The sequence below is a fragment of the Lytechinus variegatus genome, chromosome 11, assembly GCF_018143015.1.
Source record: "Lytechinus variegatus isolate NC3 chromosome 11, Lvar_3.0, whole genome shotgun sequence".
Classification (NCBI taxonomy): Eukaryota; Metazoa; Echinodermata; class Echinoidea; order Temnopleuroida; family Toxopneustidae; genus Lytechinus; species Lytechinus variegatus.
Window position 1 is genome coordinate 7,175,585 of NC_054750.1, and position 24,697 is coordinate 7,200,281.

Sequence of the window (24,697 nt, forward strand, 5' to 3'; positions counted from 1 at the left end):
ATAATGGCAATGAGGATGATGACGATGACAATGATGGTGAAAATGATGAAGATGAGGATGATGTTGATGATGGATGATAATGGCAATGATGATGGTGATGATAGTTAGGACAACGGCAATGATGATGGTGACTAGTCTGCGAGCGAAGACTAAAACTTAACACACTAACCAGTCTAGAGTGAAGACTAGATTCCAAACTGTAAAATAGAGGCAGCCACAATGGGTGATTTCAAGTTCGGTGTTGGCCTTGGTGTTGGTGTTGAAATTTCGGTTGCTTTCCCTAGCTCCAAAACCTATTCAGAGCTTGTAAAACTGATCCAGATCACATTATTGGCATCTCTACAACTAGTGAGTGACTTTTCGGGACCATCCTCATTTTATGTTTGGTGTTATAATCGTGTAAAAATTGACCCAACACCAACACCAAAAGGTCAACACTGAACTTGAAATCACCCATTACATAGTGAATCAAGTCTCACTACTTTGATTCTACATTATACACTATGCAAGTTCAAAAAACCAAGGGTTTGTGCCTGTAGTAATGATGATGACAAATATTTCTGCCCTGGATAGTCAAGAATCGTGAAAATGCATACCAAACTAGAATACCATTTCAGGGCACATATTTGTGAACAATAATTGGCCCCTCTATTGTGTCTTTTCTGGCTCGATACATGTCTGCTACATGAGTCACCCACCACTTTTGGGGAAAAGGGTGACAGCAAGCAAGGTAAATTTCTGATCGGTCTACACATTGTCATGTACATGTGCGATATTTGTCAGCGCATGAGGGCGCTTTTGCGTAATAAAAGAAGTGTTCAGGTAATTTTACAAATTTTGTCTCTACTTTCCTCTTTTTTTTCGAAAAAGCGCCCTCATGCGCTGACAAATATCGCACATGTTCATGACAACATGCATCATCTAGTCTGCAGGCACAGACCCTTGATTTTTGCAATTTGCATAGTGCATAATGCAGAGTCTGAAGTAGTAATGTAATGTCTTGACTAGTAATGTAATGTCACAAGTTGGATTAGTTTAATAAGCTTGAGGAGCAGATAGTCTTGACAAACTTGTACCTGTCAAGGCTATAGAAAGTGAGACAAACTTTCAAATAGTGGGATGTATGCTTCTTTTTTGTCTGACCTGACTTTTGCCTGAGGCTTAAGTTGCGATTGATCTAATCAACCACAATCATGGATGGCCAGCAACGTCAACATCTAAAATGCAAATATGTTCAAAATATTTTCTAGATAATACATACTGTATCTTCATACATTAATCTTTCTCTCCAACATTCAGTGTGATTCTCTGTTTGCTAAAGAGATTGTGCAAACTTCCTATAGAAAAGTTATGGTATGGATGGATTTCCATACAGTTGCAATTGATTGGATCAATCGTATCTCTTTGTAAGACGGGGCCCAGGTTTGCTTTCTTCAAAAAAAGACGTCTTTGTTACAAGTATTTCCAAAGCTTTTCACAAAGTCTGGGGTCAGTAAATGATTATCAACTCCCCCATAGAATCTGAGGCCCATCTAACTTCAAGCCTAGGTCCTATCTTACAAAGAGCTGCGATTGATCCAATCAACCACAACTACCAAATGCCAGCAACATCAACATCTCAAAATGCATGCTCAAAACATTTTCAAGATATGTTGTATATTCATTTAATGTGCATCTCTTTGTTTACAAGAAACATTGTGCAAAATTCCTGTAAAAAAATTATGACATTGATGGATTTCCATATAGTTGAGGCTGATTGGATCAATCGTAACTTTTTTGTCAGATGAAGCCCATATTTCACTCTTTGTGAAACACCCCCTATCCATACTAATAGTAGACCTACAAATACAACATTCATATGTTGTCATTTATGACTCCTTAAATCCCACTCCTGACACCATAAATATCTTGTGACTATCGAGGCAACTCTACAGAAGAGCTGGCTTTACTGGACATAAGAGTGTATAGCTTCAGTCACATGTGTAGGACATTGCTCCTTGAATCCAAATCTTGACACCATAAATACATGGTGGTGACTATCGGGGAGAATGGAACTAGGAGTCTAACATTCATGTATTGTCCTTTATAGTTCTAATAGCTTTAAGCCTTCAATCACATGTGTAAGACATGGCTCTTTAAATCCCACTCCTGACACCAATAATGACTGGTGGCTAATGACACTCCACAAGGGCTAGTTTTACTTGACCTTGGAGCGTAATGTTCATGCGTTTCCCTTCAGAGTTTCTAATGGCTTCAGTAACATGTGTAGGACACAGCTACTTGTATCCCACTCCCGACACCATAAATGTCTGGTGACTGTCAAGGGACTCTACATAAGAGCTGACTTCACTGGAACTAGGAGTCTAACATTCAAGTGTTGTCCTTCAGAATTCTAATGGCTTCAGTCACATGTGTAGGACACAGCTCCTTTAATCCCACTCCTGACACCATAAAGGTCTGGTGACTCTCAAGGTGACTCCGCAGAAGAGCTAGCTTGCATTCCTGGCTTCCACTGGCAATTCCCTGAGACCACATCTGAAAGGGATCAGAGATGAGGGGAGGGGGGTATACATATATGAACCAGAAAATCAACAATGCCTACAAAGTATTGATGGGGAAGACAGAAATAAATAAAAAATAAATTTGACTGATATGGTGTTCTTAACAATAGAACACATCGTTTAAAGTTTCAAGTACAAGTAGACCTCTGATTCAAGTAATTGTTTGATTTGTGCATAGTTGACTGAATTGAGTTTAAGCAATCATCATACAATTATTCTTTTTAATTCTATGCTGACACCAATATCAACAAGTATGGTCTATATTCTCCTATACCAGTCTTGATATCACATAATTGGAACCAAAATGGATCATTAAATAAACTCTGGAACATTAAATTTATAAACATGACAAGCATCTTTTAAGTCTTCCAGTCACCACCCCCCCTCCCCCCCCCCCGATAGTAATGAAACATAAAATTCTGGAAATGGGTACGTAATTCTATAATGTGCAATAATATGATGTATCTTATAAGCCTGAGTCGAATCGATTTTAAAATCGGTGTTCGATCGATGTCATCGAACACCGGTGCAGATTTTGCTAAATCGGTGCATCGAAAAAAAAAAAATACGTCGGCCGGCCGATTCGTTTGGTTTACTCAATCATCAAAATATCAGTAATGTCCAACTTTACTACTACTTACTTGATTTCTATTGCCCCCAAAATGAAACTGAATGAGTAATTATGATGCTATTCACCATTAATTTGAAGTTTATTTCGATCATAGTTCGATGAATTCATGAATGGAAGTCATGGCCATCGATCGTGCATGCGCAGTACTGTTCTTTAATCAAACCAGAAAATGGCCGGAAATTGACGCGATCAACGTAAAATAAATCTTGCTTTCATGAACAATATTAAAATCATGACCATAGAACATTATTTAATCGTAATATTTAACAATAATTTGCATATGATAATCATTAATATGAATTTAGAGCTTGATGTGAAACGTTTGTATTTCGTTTCAATTTTCAATGGCGGACATCTCATGACGATCGACTTGACTTCTTGAGTCGAGCTTGTGCACTTGTTTAAAAAAAAAAAATCATCACGTATGGATTGATTGTCTACATACAAAAACTCTGTTCAAGTTCGTAATATCACCATATTATAACATTTTACATGACAAAACAGAGAAAATTGCGTTTGATATTTTTTCCCATCAATTTGAAGCTAGTTCGTGCCCAACTTTGGGCTCTGATTTCATGAATGGGAAAATATGTCATACGTCATCAAACACGCATGCGCATTGTGCTTATTTTCTCGGAGCTTTATGGAGGAGACGTCCGGAGATGGAATAACAATAGAAATAATCCCAGTATTAATTCTTCCATACGAACTAAACATACTTTGCTGACATCGTCAATATTCTTAGTATGACCATAAAATCTTGTTAAATCGTAATAATTTAGATGAATTTAGGGCTCGATTCGAAACATTCGTATTTATTTTGATCGCATGCTCAATTGCGTCTAAAAAACTGGATTGTCATCAGGATTAATTCTCGAACATCGTCATAACTCATATTCCACAATCTTTCCTCACAATCGTTATATCAGCATTGAATAGCAATTCAAATGACCATCCAGAGAAAATTACGTATTTATTCCCATGAATTTATTTGGAGCTCATTTTGGATCCAACTACACAATCTCAGGCAAGTTACAGCGCTCTCCGTTGATTGCACTTGTTTGCTGGCGCCGACGTCAAGCACGCCTGTCGTTTCGGCAGAGTGAGTGTACGGAGCTGCGGACGGGGCTGGTGAATGGACTGCGAATGCTAGTTGACCGAAAATCATTCGGATCGACTCTGCGTGATTCATGTTTTTATTATTGTTTCATTTTAAACTTATATGTTGTCATCTGCAAATATCATTGTTGAAGATATTTTGGGAAGAATTCTGCTTTGGTCCCCGGCCTTTTTTTGTGTGTTTTGTGATCATGGAAAATACAAACGAACTTTGCTCTGTCATCTGCTTGTGCAACGCTCACCCGGCCAACGCCAGCGCATACCGTCAGTGCGTAGTGCATATGCAAAGCGCATCGCATCGACGCAAAAACAAAAGACTAAATTTTCCCCGCCTTCAATATTCGATGCATCGATGTTCGATCGAATTAGAGCTGTCGAACACCGGTTTTCAAAATAATCGATATGACTCAGGCTTAGTATCTTACCATATCTACTACTGCTAATACATTATTTCTTGTGAGTGAGGTTGCATGAAGGATAGCTGACATGACAAGATTTATGATGAGTGCAACAGGTAAATCATTTTTAGAGTTGCTGCCTCGGAGGTTTGAGAACAGCATCTCTAGATCTTTTTCCTGAAATGTGTCTTCCATGATGCAAGAGTGAAGACTTTTGATCAACCGCAGCAAATTTTCCTGAAAATGTTGAAAATAAAATTGCAATACTAATAATAGACATTTGCTTTGTATAAACATCCATTTTACAAGACAGCTTTATGCATAAACACAAACTGAGTACAGTGAACTTAATCCAATTTTAGTACATTGGTAAAGTAGATTCAATTCTCCAACTCTGAATCAAGTCGGACATATTTTAATGTTTTGCTCAAATAATTCAAAGCACATTTTGTGCTCCTACTGGAACATGTGACATTATCCTGTGAACAAATGCTATAAGGATACAATGGAAAGTTTCAACATGCTTTATGAAAATAGAGAAATACAGTTCAATTTCACATAATAGCATTGAAGTGCAGAACATTTAACCTATCAATTGCATACAGTCAATATGCATATCACCGTTTAGGGGAATAATGCACACATGAAACATCTTACCTTTCTTATTTTACATCTAGTTTTAAGGAAATTTTTACTGTTGCGTTTGTTGATTTCTTTTTTATATATTCAAATCAATTTGATGTCCAGTGGGATTGGGCTTATATATATTTTTTTCTTAAACACCACAGGGCGCAAATATACTAAAATGCTCATAGATAATATTTCTTATGAGTCATAATTTTCAATCTCTTCTCACAACACAAGAAGATGTATTTTCATCAAAATGCAGGTTTGGAATAATCTTTATAAGCTTTTACCACAAGAAAGATGAATCCATTTAAAAGTTTATAGACTACACTAAACCTCTGACAGAGCAAGTTGTTAACCAAACTATCACCTTTCCAATAATCGATACAAACCTTGACAGCGACACAATTTCCAAAGGATAATGGAAAATGAAACCACATTAAGAAGTCCAGACAGGCATCTACTGTAGTAAATCCTCCATCACTATGATCATCTAGAATGAGGACGTTGACAGCAGCATGGTACCAGTGCAAAAACTTGACCAAGGTCATCCAGACTTTGTACAGTTCTTGAGGGTTATTGGACACCACTGGATCAACGATGGTGGTCTTCAGGGTGGCATCAATGCTGGTAAGGTGTATCCCATGGACATCTTGGGGTATATCTATAATTGTACAGATTAAATGATCAAATACTGAGTTTTGTAAAAATAAACTTAGAAGTTCTAAGTCATCGAGACTGTGTGCACTTCTTTTATGGTTGTTGGACGTAACTGGGCCAACTGGAGTGGTCTTCCGGATGGCATCAGTGCTGGTCAGGTGCATCCCATGGACATCTTGGGGTATATCTATAATCATATCATTACATGTGATAGAAATCATATTCAAAGTAATCCAGACTCAGTACAGTTCTTGAGGATTGTTGGACACTACTAGGTGTTTATGGTGGCATCAATGCCAGTTAGGTGTATCCCAAAGATATCTTTTGGTATATCTATAATTGAATCAAAGAGTGTACATAAAATGAATAATCATGGAGATAATATTCATTAATTTGATTGACAAGAATTCAAGGAATGAATTTCTGTGTCTGCATACAGTTCTTGAGGGTTCTAGAATATCATGAGCAACTTGATTTTCAACCAATCAACAGCGCGCATTTGGGACTTGCGATTGATTTTTTGGCTTGCGTTTAAACGCAACTCTTTCTGCAACGGGCCCCTGTATTGCATATGCAATGCTAATGAGTCTTTTTTTACTTCAACAATGGTGTGAAATGAAGAGAATAATTCCTACCTCTAGGGTCTACTGTCAGGAGATTCACCAATGGACATAGTCTTTGAGGAAACAGTCTGTGCACTGAATACTGGAGAATGAAAAAAAACAAGCAAATAATGCACAGCATCATGAATATGAGCTGAACAGTTGGAAAAACACTCAAGATTAATTTGATATACTGATCAACATGGTTTGCAATCTGCCAAACATAAGCTAAACCGTCTATTATCTAGAACGGCACGATGAAATGTACGGTAAGTACCATTTGCATAGGACACTACACACATGACCAAAGGTGAACATTTTCATTAACATGATAGAATTGTGACTTCCCTGCATTTTGCATTTAAATGTTAAAAGTAAAATGACATTCAAATACTTTATCTTTTAGCATCTGGAACATCTTCAAGAAAGAAAGTCTGCATAGACGGATGGGAAATTCAACAAAGTTTGTACGTTCAACACTCCTGATATGTGGGACCTTTCTGAAATTATTTGTCTATGTTTTTTGTTCATATGAAAAGTTGAAAAGCACTCAATTATCATGGCTTGAGTCGTTTGTAAAGGGAATGTTTAAGAAATAGACAAAAATGGGGTAAAATATAATAAAAGGGTGACACAGCATTTGCTCTGGCAACAATTGCTCCTGCAAGATTTTAGGTTATGGTTGCAATAGGGTGTTATATTAGGTTTAGGGTTAGGCTTTATTAGGATAGGGCATAGTATTTACAGGTCAAGTCCACCTCAGAAAAATGTTGATTTGAATCAATAGAAAAAAATCAGACAAGCACAATGCTGAAAATTTCATCAAAATCGGATGTAAAATAAGAAAGTTATGACATTTCAAATTTCGCTTATTTTTAACAAAATAGTTTATGAATGAGCAGTTACATCCAAATGAGAGTCGATGATGTCACTCACTCACTATTTCTTTTGTTTTTTATTGTTTGAATTATACAATATTTCAATTTCTATGAATTTGACGGTTAGGACCTCTTGCCTGAACCACAAAATGTTAATAATGGAATTCCACATGTTCAGGGAGGAATGAAATTTCATTTCACATGACATTGATGAGAAAATAAAAATATTTCATATAATAAAATACAAAAGAAATAGTGAGTGAGTGATGTCATCAGTTCCCTCATTTGCATACTGACCGAGATGTGCATGTAATTGTTTTGTGAAATGAAGCGAAACTTTAAAATGTCATAACTTTCTTATTTTACATCCGATTTTGATGAATTTTTCAGTGTTACGCCTGTTGATTTTTTTTGCTTTTTATTCAAATCAAGTTTTTTTGGGGGTGGACTTGTCCTTTAATCCAGGTTTGAAGTTCGTCATGCAGAGGAGCAATTGTTGCTGGATCAATTGCCATGGAACCATTAAAAGGTTGATTATTTCATGGAATTGCCCAGATATCTATGGTTTCAACATATACCTCTGGAGAATGTAACTCTTGTATAGCCTCACTGACAGCCACTTGAAAGAGATGCACAAATCTGATCACACTGTGGCAACCATTCGTTTGCCAGAGAACCTGCTGGACACACGAGTCTACAGCTTCATATAATATCCTATGCCTTGCACAGGCTCTGGGCTACATGGGTAAAGAGATCAGGAATAAACATATATAAAATGCTATATCTGCACATATTACATTTCTAGAAGAAGCAAAGCACATATTTTTTTTCATAATTGGGTTAATTTACACAACAGCGATCGCATTAGTGTTCTTTTTGGAAAAATAGTAAAGTCACACTATTCAATATTCTGAGCCATAAATCAGGTTTGCTAATAAAATTGATTTGTATTAATTAATTCCTTTAAAACCTGTTTTCCTAAGTTAAGGAATAACCTCCCCTCTTATATAAAATCCAGTTCAACTCTCTCTAGATTCAAGAGACTTATCAAAAAATTATTAACCTGTGTTAAAAAAAACACCCTTCAGTCAATTATTTGTTTTTATCTCATTGAAAGTCCCCCCCCCTCCTTTTTTTCTTCTTTGGCTGTTGCATCGGTGTACTTAGTGTAATTATTATCATTTATTGTATATTTCAGTGTGTATTTTAACTCGGTGGCCCCCTTATATAGGCTCTGCTTTCTCCGGGGTAACCAAACCATCATTCTGTTTAATTTTTGCTATATATTCTGTTTGTATACGATTATCAATATTGGTATGTATTTGTGCAATTCTTTGTACCTGATGATGGTTAAATAAATAAATTGAATTGCATAATTTTATTATCAGCTGATGTTTCTCAAAATTTTCAAAGAGCTCTCAGCAAAACTCATCAGCAAAAACACATCACATCAAACCCATGCATCGTTTTTATAACTCTTAATTTATTAAAACTGAAACAAGAATAGCACAAAGTTTGCAAACCCTGCAAACTTATACCTAAATTCAACTTGTTCATAATGAAAATTATTTAAAAAGATGATTTCATAAATCTAGAAAATAGTTCATACCAAGTCTCTGGATTGAATGAGCTTTAGAGCATCATCTGTTGCTATGTCAGGAACATGTTGGGAGAAAGCTTGTACAAGTAGAAGAATCTCTTGCTCCAGTGCAGGAAGATATTGTAGCCATAATGACATGAGAGCCTCTCTTGAAAGACATATTTCTATGAAGTTAAAACAAAGAGATTTTATCTACCCTATCAACGATCCCCATGCCCTAAGTCATTGCCGACATATAAATTCAAACTAACTTAAACTGTGCACAGCAATTTAGGCTCAAAGGCTTAACCTTCATGGCAAATTGTCCTGATAGAATGATGCAATATCAAGGAAGTGGATCGATGAATGTACTTGACAAAAATCAAACGAACTTGTTTTTCTAAAAATGTACTCACTATTCATTATTATGAGAATTTCATACAGAAGAATACAAAAAGTTATCCGGGAGCATTTATAGGTAATTGCCCCAAGCCACCCCCCCCCATTTTTTTTGTCCATGAAAAAATTATGGAAGAAAAAAATACCCAACCCTTTTCTGGTAAATCCTAGATCTGAGACAAATATGAAAGCTAGATAAACAAGGTTACTATTTCATGTCTTGCAGCCTTTGAATCACAACTTTATGAACAAAAGTCAAACCACCTACTTTTTTTCTCTCCTGGAGCATAAGCACATGTCTGTGTCTGTGTGACCCTCTCCAGGAAGTGTTGTGAGATCTGATCTTCAGCAGACCGGGGGTGCAGAAGAAGCACCCTGTCCACCAGTCCCTTGGAGGATGCACTCCCTATCAGTGGAAGACACATCTCTGATAGCTCCTCTACACACATAACCTCATCCTGGAGTGTGCTTTCAGATAGAAAAATAGAAGGAAAACATAAGATATAAGGAAGAAAGAGTTGTGATGTCAGGGGCCCGTTGCAGAAAGAGTTGCAATCATCGCAACTCTAAAAATCATGCGAAACTTGATTTTCAACCAATCAACAGCGCGCATTTGGGACTTGCGATTGATTTTTTGGCTAGCGTTTAAATGTAACTCTTTCTGCAAAGGGCCCCTGGGCCCTGTCTTACAAAGAGTTACCATTGATCCAATCAATCGTTACTCTATGGAAATCCATCTGTGTCATATTTTTCTAAAGGAAATTTGCTAAATGTCCTGTGGCGTGGTGGTGGGGGTGTTATATACAAGGGATAATTAAAGAGGAGAAGAGGGGACCGGAGCGAGAGACCGGAGTGGAGAGAGACCAGAGAAGAGAAATAATAGGGGGAAGAGTCTCTGCACTTGCACTCTATTCTTCTCACAATTTCTCATCAATCTCCACCAAATATAAATCAATCATTCATAACGGTAAGCTGCCACCATCTAGCCTTTTTATGAGAGCACTAGATTCTCCTCTCTTTACAACATTCGTTTATAAAGAGACTCCAGACTCGCTGGAGCATAAATAAAATTAATATCCACAAAACCAATCATTCCAATTGGCTTATTTGCCAACACAATACATACGTCACAACTCGTAATCGGTCACCTGACCTCAAGACACTGAAAATCGTAAACATTTGCACCTTCCTTCGTGTACACTATTCCACATGCTATCCAGCATCTTCTAAGAAATCTGACTCATTGCAATGATTCTGGTAAGTGGAAACATTGCATGATTCTATTATTTACTAATAAATTAATCTAAGAATTCACCATCAAACAAGACAAGCAAACTAGTAATTTTGCACACTAAAACATGCACCAATAATCTAATTCATCAACAACAACTCATGATTCAGCATAGCACACACATGCAACGCCGCACACTCAGTGCCTCACTGGCAAAGTCGAACTTGCCAAAACAATATACTACAACTCAATACATTAAAGGTCTCTCTCTCACAGTCTCTCGTGCTAACTCTTCATGATCGGTAGCGAGCAATCTAAGGCACAATGACATGGAAAAGTGATTTTGTTCTATAAATGATCTCATTTTCTAAATTTGCTATCTCGAGTAGAAGTAAATGTACCAATCATTGTTGTCACTTCTGTAACTAACGTTCACACCAGACAGTTACTCTAGTAAAATAAATAACTCTGTATTCAGTAATTGTTCAACTGAATCAATAACAAGTAATTCTTTATTAATAAACTTTAACTAACAGCTAGGCATTGTTGCCAATATCAAGTTGTGTTCTGTTCAATAAATTCTTCTTTGATCTACATGTATGTATACTATGTACAATATCTACAGACGACACCTCATGACCATGTTTTGTCGTCATAATTTATTCAAAGTACTTGTCGTCATTTCTATATGACAACAATAAATATTCTTAAAAACCAAGTAATATGTCTTAAATTCTATCTATGTTCTAAATCTCTACTATCATGAGACTGATCAAAGTAAGTTGATCGAACTGTACTAGTTTCCTTCCTACAAATATACTTATCACTCCAGCAAAAAGTATGAAAAGAAATTCTATTCTCGGCTACGTCTAGCCTCTCTATCACTTTCTAAAACTTGGCCCTTAGCCATCCACTAAACTCTTTCCTTATCCTGAGCTAAAACGCTCAAATAAACTGACTTTCAACTTCAATCCAACAGAGTCACCGCTCAACGGGTCATTTTACCAAACTGGCCTATCCGCCCCTTAAAGTATTCAATGATAGCTCACTTTGTCGGCTTATCATTTCACTTTTTACTAACCTTAGTCTTTAGATAGGACAAGTCTCAAATTGTCACATTCCTTCCTATCGCAACTATCAGAACTTACTTGACATCTTTATAAACAAACTTAAATCCAAGGAAAATCCGAATTCCTCCAAGGATTCTTTCCTTATTGTTTTTCAAAGAAAACTATCCAGTAAACCTAATCGTCTCATGAAAAGATTGTATTGATAAATCAATACATCCCTAATAATCTCTCTACTTTTACTATACATGTCTATTTCAGAAGGAGTAAAGGCTCTGATTATTCGAAATAGAAAATGACTGCCTTTATCCTAGGAGGCATCCTAGATAATAGAATAATTTACATATTTACAACTTTGCCTGAACTACATGTATCAGGAACTTATCAAAATCCTAATCTCAACTATCTGTCCTATAAAAGATCAAGGATCTATAATCAGGTAAGATCCGAAAATAATTAATATTCATCTGTTAACATTAAGTCCTATTCCTAACAATACTATGATTTTCATAAAAGATCAAGGATGCCTCATCTAGAGACCCCTGGTGACATACATCTAAGTTACGAAGGCTCTCAGCCTTCTGCTCCAAAAATTCATCTTTATTAAGATATACCTGTAAGTAATAAATTCATAATGTCCAGATTCAAGTAAACTATTCATCTCAAACCATTAATGTCACGGAAACTACCCTGGGTAAGGTTAGACGAGAAGCACGGTTGCATTCGAGACAGATGTCACTCTGCTCAACGACCTGGGCCGCGTCTCAATTGTTGCAGCTTATTTTCATTCAGCCAAAGAAGAGTCTAAACACTCTACCAAAATATCAGTTCACCTTACCCAAGAATGGTTTCTTACAAGTGACCAATAATAAATAAGAATACATCAATACATAAACATCATCATTATCAATAACATTTATAAATTCACTGACAATTGGCACATTTTAAAACCGACCAAACTTGGCACATTTTGATATTGACCAAAATTGGCACTTTTCAAAATTGCCCAAAATTGGCAATTTTGAACTTGACCAAAATTGGCACCTTTGAACTTGACCAAACTTGGCACATTATGAACTTGACCAAAATTGGCACATTTTGAACTTGTCCAAAATGGTACTTTTTTGAACTTGACCAAAATTGGCACATTTTGAACTTGTCCAAAATTGGCACTTTTTGAACTTGACCAAAATTGGCACATTTTGAACTTGTCCAAAATTGGCACTTTTTGAACTTGACCGAAATTGGCACTTTTTGAACTTGACCAAAATTGGCACATAAAAACTGACCAAGTATATTGGCATCTTTTCAACTTTGACAAAAATATTGGCATATAAAAACTGACCAAGTATTATTGGCATCTTTTCAACTTGACGAAAATATCGGCATATAAAAACTGACCAAGTATTATTGGCATCTCTTCAACTTGACGAAAATATCAGCATATAAAAACTGACCAAGTATTATTGGCATCTTTTCAACTTGACGAAAATATCGGCATATAAAAACTGACCAAGTATTATTGGCATCTTTTCAACTTGACGAAAATATCGGCATATAAAAACTGACCAAGTATTATTGGCATCTTTTCAACTTGACGAAAATATCGGCATATAAAAACTGACCAATTATTATTGGCATCTTTTCAACTTGACGAAAATATCGGCACATAAAAACTGACCAAGTTTTATTGGCATCTTTTCAACTTGACGAAAATATCGGCATATAAAAACTGACTAAGTTTTATTGGCATCTTTTCAACTTGACGAAAATATCAGCATATATAAAAACTGACCAAGTATTATTGGCATCTTTTCAACTTGACGAAAATATCGGCATATAAAAAACTGACCAAGTATTATTGGCATCTTTTCAACTTGACGAAAATATCGGCATATAAAAACTGACCAAGTATTATTGGCATCTTTTCAACTTGACGAAAATATCGGCATATAAAAACTGACCAAGTTTTATTGGCATCTTTTCAACTTGACGAAAATATCGGCATATAAAAACTGACCAAGTATTATTGGCATCTTTTCAACTTGACGAAAATATCGGCATATAAAAACTGACCAAGTATTATTGGCATCTTTTCAACTTGACGAAAATATCGGCATATAAAAACTGACCAATTATTATTGGCATCTTTTCAACTTGACGAAAATATCGGCACATAAAAACTGACCAAGTTTTATTGGCATCTTTTCAACTTGACGAAAATATCGGCATATAAATAAACTGACCAAGTATTATTGGCATCTTTTCAACTTGACGAAAATATCGGCATATAAAAACTGACTAAGTTTTATTGGCATCTTTTCAACTTGACGAAAATATCAGCATATATAAAAACTGACCAAGTATTATTGGCATCTTTTAAACTTGACCAATAATGGCACACCTTGAAATTTACCAAAATACATTGGCAAATATTTCACACATTTATTGTTTGAAACAAAAACAAACATCTCTAATGCGCATACTGAGGCACCATGAAAATTCGACTGAACGCAACATAGAATAAATCTCTTTCCATAATGGCAAAATGAGAATATAGTATGACGCAACTTCAAACAACCTTTAAGTGACCTAATTTTTCCTATAAAACTTTAAAAATAGAGAATCAAGATAATTAATTTGGAATCTCACATTCAGCAATCATTATGGTAAATATTCTTCTCATAAAATAGTCAGCAAATGTTACTGGAGAAATAAAGATTAAATTACCTTGAAAGGTTTGCCCACTTATCCGGAAAAATGTCTGTCAAAATGACGCTAATCTCGGTACTGTGCACGACAAATCTTTATCTGAATCAATGGTAATTTTTGTTATAAAAAAGTAACTTTTATGGGGCAAGAAATGGAACGCGCATTTTATTGATTACGCAATTTAGGTGCGTTGCTAATGGTTTCTGACCAGAAGTAGCCATGACCAGTGCTACGTCACAACAGAAAGTACTAACTAAAAGACGCTACCAAAAATGGTGCATTATGACGTCACACTTTGTTTGTTACGTAAGTTTTGCTAGTTTATTTTTTTTTGTGATTCCGTCAATGTCCTTCGAAAACAAAAGAGTACACACCAAATTGTCAAGAATCCATTCTCCAAGAAATCAATTCATGGATATACATTCATATCTAAAAATTTTCTTAAACAAACATGCATTTTATATGTTGACTTTGCTGGCTTTCCATAGTTGCGATTGATCGGATCAATTGCAGCTCTTTGTACGACAGGCCCCTGATTTTCATGCTTCCTGTCAAGATAGAAGTATTCTCTACAAGCTTTTTTTGTAACAGCAATTGATATTTCAGTCATGGAAAGCCCATATCATCATCTATCGTTTCTATGCAGTTCCCAAGGACATTAGATACATGTACGCATTATTACCTTGGTTTAGCCCTGCAACCATCTATACAGTGCACATGCATTTTATAGGAATTTAATTCTACAGGGGACATTTTTTTCATTTTTATACGACCGTTCCACGTTTCAATTGACTCAGAGTCTGAAGAATGCAAAAGAAATAAACAGATTAAAACTTTACTGCACAGATGTGCAGTAAAACTGTTTTTATAGATCATCAAAATCTTGGACTTGATGCCATGATTCTATGCCTGAAGAAACCTGTAATATGTTTGAAATGAATAAATAATTTGACATTCATTGTCAGAATAAATGAAAGAATATATATATAATCACATTATGCTGTGTATCATTATAATTGGTAATTAAGAAAGAACACAAAGAGACATGTCTTGACTCACCCATAAATATAATTCTGATGTTCCAATATCAGATGATCAAGATCTCTTTGAATTGATTCAATCAACTGTTGGCCAAAAAAGAAAAATTGATGAAAGTATAAACCTATGTAAATTCAGGAAATCAATTTTGGAACCAAAAACTAGTATGCTTGGTGTTTCCCGAAAAGGGAAACTCAACTATCATCATATATATTCATTTTTTTTAAATTTATACACCAAACATATAATCAATACATAGAGTAGTCCCATAATAAAACATGAATAATTAATGAGATTAAGAATGCATGTACTTAAGAATGTATGATTTGAAATTCACATTAAATGTAATTCTTTACATCTGATTATCCAAGCTATGAGAAATGTTTCAAGAAATTGTAACACCTGATCAATCAACATAGATGTTAACTCAGTCTGAGTACATAACAGACAGTATTTATTTTCATAATCGACTAATCTTTGATTTGTAAAATATAAGTCGCACCTTGCTAGATGTGAGAGTGTTGTAATCCAGTGCTGTGTATCCCATTGCCTCTGCCGTTTCAGAAGCTGGATTCTTTTGATGGAAGAATGACGCTGTATACCTGAACTGAGACTAAGTAGGTGGAGTTCAAAATACAATTAATTTTTTCAATCTTATTTTGATGATCTGACATCACGATATGGTTTCTGATATAATGAAGGTGTCATTTCAAGCATCAAAAGTATTTATCATCACACCAATGAAAATATCAACAAACATGTAAACCTAGAGAGCATTTCCCTTCAACATTTTGTGTCAGACAAGACGTCAGATCTGACAACTTTCCTTGATTATGATTGGCAGAGAAGTCCAGTTCTTGTAGCTGTCAGCTAAAAATACTTTTTGCAGATAGGACAACTTTCATGACGCTGTAATGATAAGTTACCTTTCAAATTATGTGTATACTCATAAGATAAATTGTTTGGCAACTTGAAAGCTTGCTATACTGATAGGTTTAGTCTACAATGCAATTAAAGTCAGTGGGAAAAGGAGGGAAAGTACAAGAAGTTATACATACCTCTGCCCAAACCTTTGCTTTTTTCTCCATTCCATCCTGGGGATGCTGAGCTCTGAGTGCATGAACACAGCTAAGAAGCTTGCTGAAAACCTTCTCCTCTGCTCAGAAATAGAACAGAACATATTTTCTTCAGCAAGTAATTTTACCCACATTGTGCTGCATTCAACCCAGGTGGGGACCCTATCTTCAGACAAAAAATGCTTTACATATCCAGAGCTATTATTGATTATACTATCACATGCAGTGGCGTACCGTGGGTCACGGCACTGGGGGGCACTAGCAAAAATTTTTAGTCACTTAGTGAGCACGCGAAGCGCACCCAGTTGCCAGGTATACTGACCTAATAGAGACATTTTAAGGACAGTGTCTTTAAACGGATATGTATCTCACTGGTCAAATAAGCGCGAGCTTAAAATTTTTGATATTCAGACCTAAATAGGACATTATAATTAATCTTTTGTAATCATGATATGTACCTGTCTCGCTAAATAATGCGAGCGTGAAGCGCGAGCTGAAATTTTTGTAAATATTGACCCTCCAAACAGGAAGATTTTAAGGACTATATTTTAGGAATCCATTAAGAGTATACACATCTCACCCTAGTCATCTAATGCGAGTGCCAATAAGCGCTTGCTGATTTTGTTAGAATTACATCTAAACATGCACATAAAGCACTTGTATTCATGATTAACATACCCATCTCACTAATCAAATCTTGTGAGTGCGAAGCGCGAGCTGAAAATTTAGGAAATTCAGACCTGAAGGGGGGCATTTTAAGGCTTGTTTGTAGGAATTCACGAAGACCATACGTAGTTCACTAACCAAATGATGCGAGTGCGAAGTGCGAGCTGAAAATTTTTTATATTCAGATCAGCAAAAGGGACATTTTAAGGACTGATTCTAGGAATTTATGGAGAGCAGACATATTTCACAAATCCACTACTGCGAACGGAAGCACGGACAGGAAATGTTTTATATTAAGAACTTAAAATGGGGCAATCACTTTTAAGTAGTCATGAAAAAGAAGCATACTATTGTACATAAAACAATAATAACTCGAAGTGCGAGGAAATATATTAGGCAGTTTGGTGTACATTGACTTGAAAACGGGAGGTTTTAGTATAACAGGATTATATATCTCAGTAAACAGACAATGCAAGCACCAGGAACAATGAAGACATAGGCCCTATGCAAATTATGTTTCATACAGTTATGAAGAAAAATGTTTCTTATGTAATATAACATTATAATGAACAATAATGTCTTCTTTCCCGCTACGTTTCTCTTCCTTTCTCTTGTGTATGTATCTTGTGTCTTAAGGATTATGAAGCGCAAACACACACATCAATTCAATTCCTACTGGGAACCTTTCATAAAGCTTGTCGGCAATGACGATGCCATTCCGGATGGGGGGGCACTGCCATTACATTAATTACTTTTTAAATGGTGCCCTATCAATGCCAAGGCCTTTACTCAGATGTGCATATTTCTACTAGGCCTATATAAAAAAAATAACCACACATAAATAAAGTCCCCCTCTTCATTTTTCAAGATTGTTCTCATGAGAATGATACCTTTTTTTAAGTGTTGAAAACTCAAGTAGATCATGAATTTGCAGAACAGAGTACAGATTATCTGGCATGCTACGAGAGATTGTAAGACAAAGAATAAAACCTACTTACCCTCAGCTAAGAGATGTTGGCAAGAACAGAGACGGCCAAGTAAGTGACCTAACTTGGGATGGTTCTTTAAAACTGGTGATATGCCATCCTGAAGGGCAAACAAAATGAAAAGTGAAAGTCTTTGATTCTGGATTTTTGTACATGCCATCAATATGTACACTGGCTTGGTTAGAAAGGGGCAAATCCAAAGATGAAAAAAAGCCAAATCATGAAATCAATTAACAGTTGTTGGTCTAGATACCATTTCAGCAGACAAAATGCGATTGTTTTGAGGCAGACTGAGCTGAGATTTTGTTCTAGGCAGATTTTCAGTGCTCGATTGGAGGTAGCTATAGGTCCAACGTGTCTACTCACATTTCATCAATTTCTTGTTTACTTATTAATATTAAAACTGAACTTAAATTTCATTTCATATTCTTATCAGTTAAAGGGGAAGTTCATCCTGAGAAAGAGTTTATTGTAAAAATAGCAGAAAAAAATGATAAAAAATATTGCCGAAGGTTTGATAAAAAAATCCATCAAAGAATTCAATAGTTATTAGAATTTTAATTTATTGATTTTTGATGTCATAGGAGAGCAGCATTCCTACATAACAAATGGTGAAAAAAATCAATGAAATTTCTTTTTTTTTTCCAGAAAATTGAAAATGATTTTTTTCTGTACATTTTTATATCAAAAGACAAAACATTTCACATGTGATCATGAATAGAAAACAAAAATAAGTCATCAGGAACCATTAAAAAGAGAGAGGAAATTTATGTATTTTATTAGAATAACATATGGGCAGCTGCTCATTTGACATCACAAATCCAAAATTTTGAATTCTAATAACTTTTACAGATTTTCCTCAATACCTTCACCAATATATTTTATTATTCTCTCTGTTAGTTTTATGACAAACTTTTCTTCAGGGTGAACTTCCCCTTTAAATCTTCAGATAACTATTAATTATTGAAGAATTCAAGAGTGAGACTCTGCACACTTAAAGGGATGGTCCGGGCTGAAAATATCTATATTATAATACATAGAGTAGAATTCACTGAGCAAAATGCCTAAAATTTTCATCAAAATCAGATCACAAATAATAAAGTTATTGAAATTTAAAGTTTAGCAATATTTTGTGAAAGCAGTCGTCATGAATATTCATTAGGTTGGCAGATGATGTCACATTTCCACTTTCCGTTTTCTTACGTTATTACATAAAATCATAATCATCATAGTTCTTGAAGGAAAAAAATTGAATAAACCTAATTTCATATAACAAAATACAAAAGAACAAGTGGGGATGTGAAATCATCAGCCCACCTAATGAACATTCATGACGAGTAGTTTGACACAATATTGCTAAACTTTAAAATTCAATTACTTTGTTATTTATCATCTGATTTTGATGAAATTTTTGCTCTGAATTCTACTGTATTTATTAAGCTATAAATAATTTCAGCCCAGACCATCCCTTTAAGCATATAATCTCCAAAAGTCATTGAAAATATCCTGTCCAATATTGAATTACTACTATCTACTACTATAGAATAAATGGGGACGGGACAACTCGGACCACGGGACATCTCGGACCGCGGGCCGAGTTGTCCCACCCAGTACGAGATTTTTTTTCCACAAGTTTGCGTCTATTTTTCCGTAATTTCGAAATTTCTTGTAAAGATTTTCTAGAGATATGGTCTGATGGTAATGTTCTTCACTTTCTATTACTTTTTTTTCGCTGAAATAAAAAAAAAAGTGTAATTTTAGGCGTTTTTCGACAGCTCGCGATTCCCATAGGCGCGCGTGTATTAACTGTGTCGGTGCTCGGCTCGGCCCCGCTCAATAACTGACTTGATTTTGTGATCATTTCTCCTCAAAGTACTACTTTTATCGCAAAAGATGGACTTTGTTGTATTCCATTACCTCCATTTTCTCATCACAAGGATAAAATTTGGTGTATTTGCACGATTTTGATCAAGTTTTTCACCTTTTTCTCTCTGGTCGCAAGAACGAACAACCGATGAACGGTCCGCTGCTCTTCATCGTAATTCTCCGTAGCTCGGCCGCCTAAACTGGCGGGGTGGGATTCAGACCGAATCCACAATGGAAGTGGGCGTGCACAGCAAAGAGCTGAGCTTGACTGAGTGAGAGAGAGTGAACTAGAGTTTGAAGCTTGGCAGTGTCGTATAGGCTCTGCCTTTTTTTGTAAATATATATTTTTCAATTCTTTCTATATTGATTTTCCCTGGTTTCGAGCTCTAAGATTGTAATGATATGATTATGCTTCAATTTCTTTGACTGAGTGTGACTATGGTGTGGATGTTTGAGTTGCTCAAAAATATTTTTACGTGGGTGGGGGCTCGGGGCGATTTCACTCTTGCCCCCGAAATGCGAAAAAAATATATTCGGGGTGTAGCTGTGTGGGCATGCCGGGCTGAGGCTAGCCATCAATAATTTTTTTTTTTTTTTTTTTGGAGGGGGGGGGGCTTAATTTTTCACTTTAAATTGATCATTTTTAGGCCTTTTTTTTCCATTTTATTTTTAATATTGAATTTCCGTGGTGTAGAGTTGAGTTTTAAGTTGCAATAATCAATATGCTTTAATTTCTTTGACTTTGAATGTGACTGTGGTGTGGATGTTTGAGTCGAACAAAAAATACTTTTACGTGGGTGGGGGCTCGGGGCGATTTCACTCCTGCCCCCTAAATGCGAAAAATATTCGGGATGTAGCTGTGTGGGCATGCCGGGCTGAGGGTAGCCCTCAATAAAAAAATGTTTTTTTTGGGGGGGGCTTAATTTTTCACTTTAAATTTATTATTTTTAGGCCTATTTTTTGTACATTCTATTTTTCATATTGAGTTTCCCTGGTGTAGAGAGTTGAGTTTTAAGTTGCAATAATTAATATGCTTCAGTTTCTTTGATTTTGAGTGTGACTGTGGTGTGGATGTTTGAGCCGAACAAAAAATACGTGGATGGGGGCTCCGAGCATTTTCACTCCTGCCCCCAAAATGTGAAAATGTTCTAGGTGTATCTGTGTGGGCATGCCAATTTCATTTTTAATTTTTATATTGAGTTTCCTTTGTGTAGAGAGCAGAGTTTTGGATATAGGGTAAAAGGGACGACGATGTGAGGGATGGCGATGATAGCATACCGGCGATAACGAGGGGTGGGCGATGATGAGAGGGACAAAGGGAAAGAGATGGAGATGAGGATGTGAGGGATGGCGATGATAAGGGGTGGGCCTTGATGATGAGAGGGAAGAGGAGGTGCATGAGGGATATAAATAAGAGAGATGATGATGATGACTCTTGATAAGAGGGGTGCATGAGATACGACACTGCCAAGCTTCAAACTCTAGTTCACTCTCTCTCACTCAGTCAAGCTCAGCTCTTTGCTGTGCACGCCCACTTCCATTGTGGATTCGGTCTGAATCCCACCCCGCCAGTTTAGGCGGCCGAGCTACGGAGAATTACGATGAAGAGCAGCGGACCGTTCATCGGTTGTTCGTTCTTGCGACCAGAGAGAAAAAGGTGAAAAACTTTGATCAAAATCGTGCAAATACACCAAATTTTATCCTTGTGATGAGAAAATGGAGGTAATGGAATACAACAAAGTCCATCTTTTGCGATAAAAGTGGTACTTTGAGGAGAAATGATCACAAAATCAAGTCAGTTATTGAGCGGGGCCGAGCCGAGCACCGACACAGTTAATACACGCGCGCCTATGGGAATCGCGAGCTGTCGAAAAACGCCTAAAATTACACTTTTTTTTATTTCAGCGAAAAAAAAGTAATAGAAAGTGAAGAACATTACCATCAGACCATATCTCTAGAAAATCTTTACAAGAAATTTCGAAATTACGGAAAAATAGACGCAAACTTGTGGAAAAAAAATCTCATACTGGGTGGGACAACTCGGCCCGCGGTCCGAGATGTCCCGTGGTCCGAGTTGTCCCTGATTAGAATAAATGAATAGTTAATAAGCCTAATAATAAACATTGACAGACATAATTCACATAAGCTATAGATGTAGTCAGTTAATTAAAAACTTTGATATCACACAAGAATCAGGATTTTGATCAAATTATAATATTAATATAGATTCATGTATTAACATGATTAATGTTATTATTATAATGGCTTATTAGTGGCAGGGAATTCATATCAGTCATATTTTCCATGATGATGCCACTGCCAGTTAAATTGAAATATGGCAATGCATTCCAATTGAAGTTTGAATTGACATTGCCTGACGACTAGTAATCACTTCGCCATTTGACTGGGGAGTGGGCGTGGCAGCTATGTTACTAGCATCACTGAAGCCTAAAGTCATCCGAGATATGCATGCATCCCTCGCCCTGTGCATCCCTCGCAATACTCACTGCGATCAGTCGGTTGAGCACCGCCGAGAGAAAGGCTTGAAGTTGTTCACTGTTTTGCGAAATTTCCAGCGCTGGCGTTGATCTTCGATGATTCTGGTTCATTGAAGCCCATTCTTCTGCTCTTTTCAACCAATATATAACGTCATCATTAGCTAGTTTGTCATTTGTCGACATTTCCATATCTGAAGCGTACTAATATTAAAAATTATCTGGTTTGTCAGGTACCGGTTTGTCAACATTTCCACGTGAAAGATTGCAGTTTTTCGATTCGTAACATGAAGGGCACCAACACATTCGTACGTGTACAAAATGTAAATAAAGAAAGGAGCACAGTCTTATTTGCAGACCAGTAGGACAGCTTCAAGGAACTATCGCGTGAATATAATACAAATAAGATAGTCTGATCCTTGAGATCATAGCTTTAATATTCCCCGGTGGTACAGAAATAATAATATTGTTCTTAAAGAATAAACTGATTATAATTTTACAAATAATGTTATCATATTATTTCTGTTTTGCAGCATTTGAATGACAAATGTATGAGCAGGGACATATTGAAGCGACTGAAAAGTGAAATAGCAATTCTACCGGCTGAAGTTTTCGCTTAATTTTTTTATAATTGTCTTGCAATGGCATGTCGATTTGAAGATATTTTTCAATATACAGCTCTCGTATTAAACACATCCCCACGGTGTCCCCACCCCACGCTTCTTTCAGAAAAGATGAAGATAACAAGAGGGGCATTGGGGAAGGGGGGGGGGCTCTACAATTTTCAAGTTGGGAAAAAGGGGGAAATTGAAAAATATAGAGAAAAAATTAAAGATAAGAAATAAATAATTAAGTCATGTTTATACTCCGGGCTAAAAATATTCATATCTAAATAAATGGAGTAAAATTCACAGAGCAAAATGCTGAAAATTTCATAAAAAATCAGATAACAAATAACAAAGTTATCGAAATTTAAAGTTCAGCAATATTTTGTGAAAACATGCATGTATGCGCTTCAATATGAATTAGGTTGGGCTAATGATGTCAATTCTCCACTTTCCCTTTTTTTATAATTATTTCATTTTTATCATACATGTGTAAATGATGTGTCTCCATTATAGCGAAATAGGCTGCAGCAATAACTAATGCACTTGATAATGTACATCAATCCAAAAAGAAAAATTTAGCTTATATACAAAAGAAAGAAGTGGGGATATGACAAACTTCATCCCACCTAACTGTTTCACCAGAATAATGCAAATCTTTAAAATTCAATTACTTTGCTATTTGTTATCCGATTTTGATTAGATTTTCAGCATTTTGCTCTGTGAATTATTGAGATATTAATATTTTCAGCATGGATTTTATCTATGTCAGATCTGGATTTCTTTTTAAGCACAAAGTAGAAGATGGTTTGCAGCAGCTAGGGGCATCGATCCATCTCTCTTTTTTCTCCATAAAATCCATGACTGAACCGCGGTACCGCTCCATGAGGACTTTTTTTGTGCTTGTTAATTTTTTTTCTGGCATGAAATCCTTTATTTGTTTTTCTTTTGTAATTCTTTTTGTGGACGATTTTGCCCCCCGTGCGTGGTACGCCGCTGCCTCCGGATCCATCCATGATCGAACTTGATGCTAAACCCAGGATGCTATTCTCTAACTTACAGGATTTGGATTTGTTCTGTTGGTTCTGAGAATCTCCAAAACAGTGGAGGAATCACATAAGAGAGATGTTTCTATCTTGTACTGTAGTCTTGGATTTTCCACAATCAATAAAAATCTTTTTCTCCAGATCATCAGATGGGCAAGAAAATCACAATTCCGATTATTTCCGGAAATTACCGACCGAAATGCGCTGCATATATGCTGCGCTTCTTCAGTTTTCCTGAATTCACTGAACAAAAGGCTTGCTGCGGAGTATTGTGTGCGATAAAAGTGGGTCGCCGAAAGCTAAAAGTCGATTTTCATCGGTAAGAGAGAGTTTGTTCATATCTAAATCACCTGATAAATAGCTATGTTTATTCTTGAATTCAAATTAAGACATTTTGTGGATGTGTTGTACAAGGATCTTTCGTGGTGCTTGTTCGAAAATGGTCCAGGCCAAGG

General features: G+C 36.1%; 2 protein-coding genes across 2 annotated transcripts in view; one reads left to right on the plus strand and one right to left on the minus strand.

The window, feature by feature from the left end:
- Nucleotides 1-358: 358 nt before the first annotated feature.
- Nucleotides 359-22,928, minus strand: LOC121423986 (Fanconi anemia group C protein-like). The gene is made up of 12 exons (XM_041619545.1): nucleotides 22,604-22,928; nucleotides 18,243-18,330; nucleotides 16,561-16,658; nucleotides 16,005-16,115; nucleotides 15,524-15,588; nucleotides 9,723-9,922; nucleotides 9,086-9,240; nucleotides 8,055-8,213; nucleotides 6,632-6,701; nucleotides 5,729-6,000; nucleotides 4,737-4,946; nucleotides 359-2,535 (listed from the first exon to the last, which is right to left on the minus strand). The coding sequence occupies exons 1-12, from the start codon at nucleotides 22,781-22,783 to the stop codon at nucleotides 2,371-2,373; spliced, it is 1,773 nt and encodes a 590-aa protein (XP_041475479.1). The 5' UTR covers nucleotides 22,784-22,928; the 3' UTR covers nucleotides 359-2,370.
- Nucleotides 22,929-24,455: 1,527 nt separating this feature from the next.
- LOC121424137 (transcription activator BRG1-like) overlaps nucleotides 24,456-24,697 on the plus strand; it is a 38,192-nt gene continuing 37,950 nt past the window's right edge. Inside the window, exon 1 of the mRNA XM_041619734.1 lies at nucleotides 24,456-24,561. The gene's annotated coding sequence lies outside the window, so the exon portion shown is untranslated. The remainder of the gene's footprint in view (nucleotides 24,562-24,697) is intronic.

Coding starts and splice junctions, on each gene's coding strand:
- LOC121423986 (XM_041619545.1), bottom strand. CDS start 22,783: ATGGAAATGTCGACAAATGACAAACTAGCTAATGATGACGTTATATAT. Junction 18,331..22,603: donor TGCTCAACCGACTGATCGCA/GTGAGTATTGCG, acceptor TTTGCCCTTCAG/GATGGCATATCACCAGTTTT. Junction 6,702..8,054: donor AAGAGTTACATTCTCCAGAG/GTATATGTTGAA, acceptor TTCATTCTCCAG/TATTCAGTGCACAGACTGTT.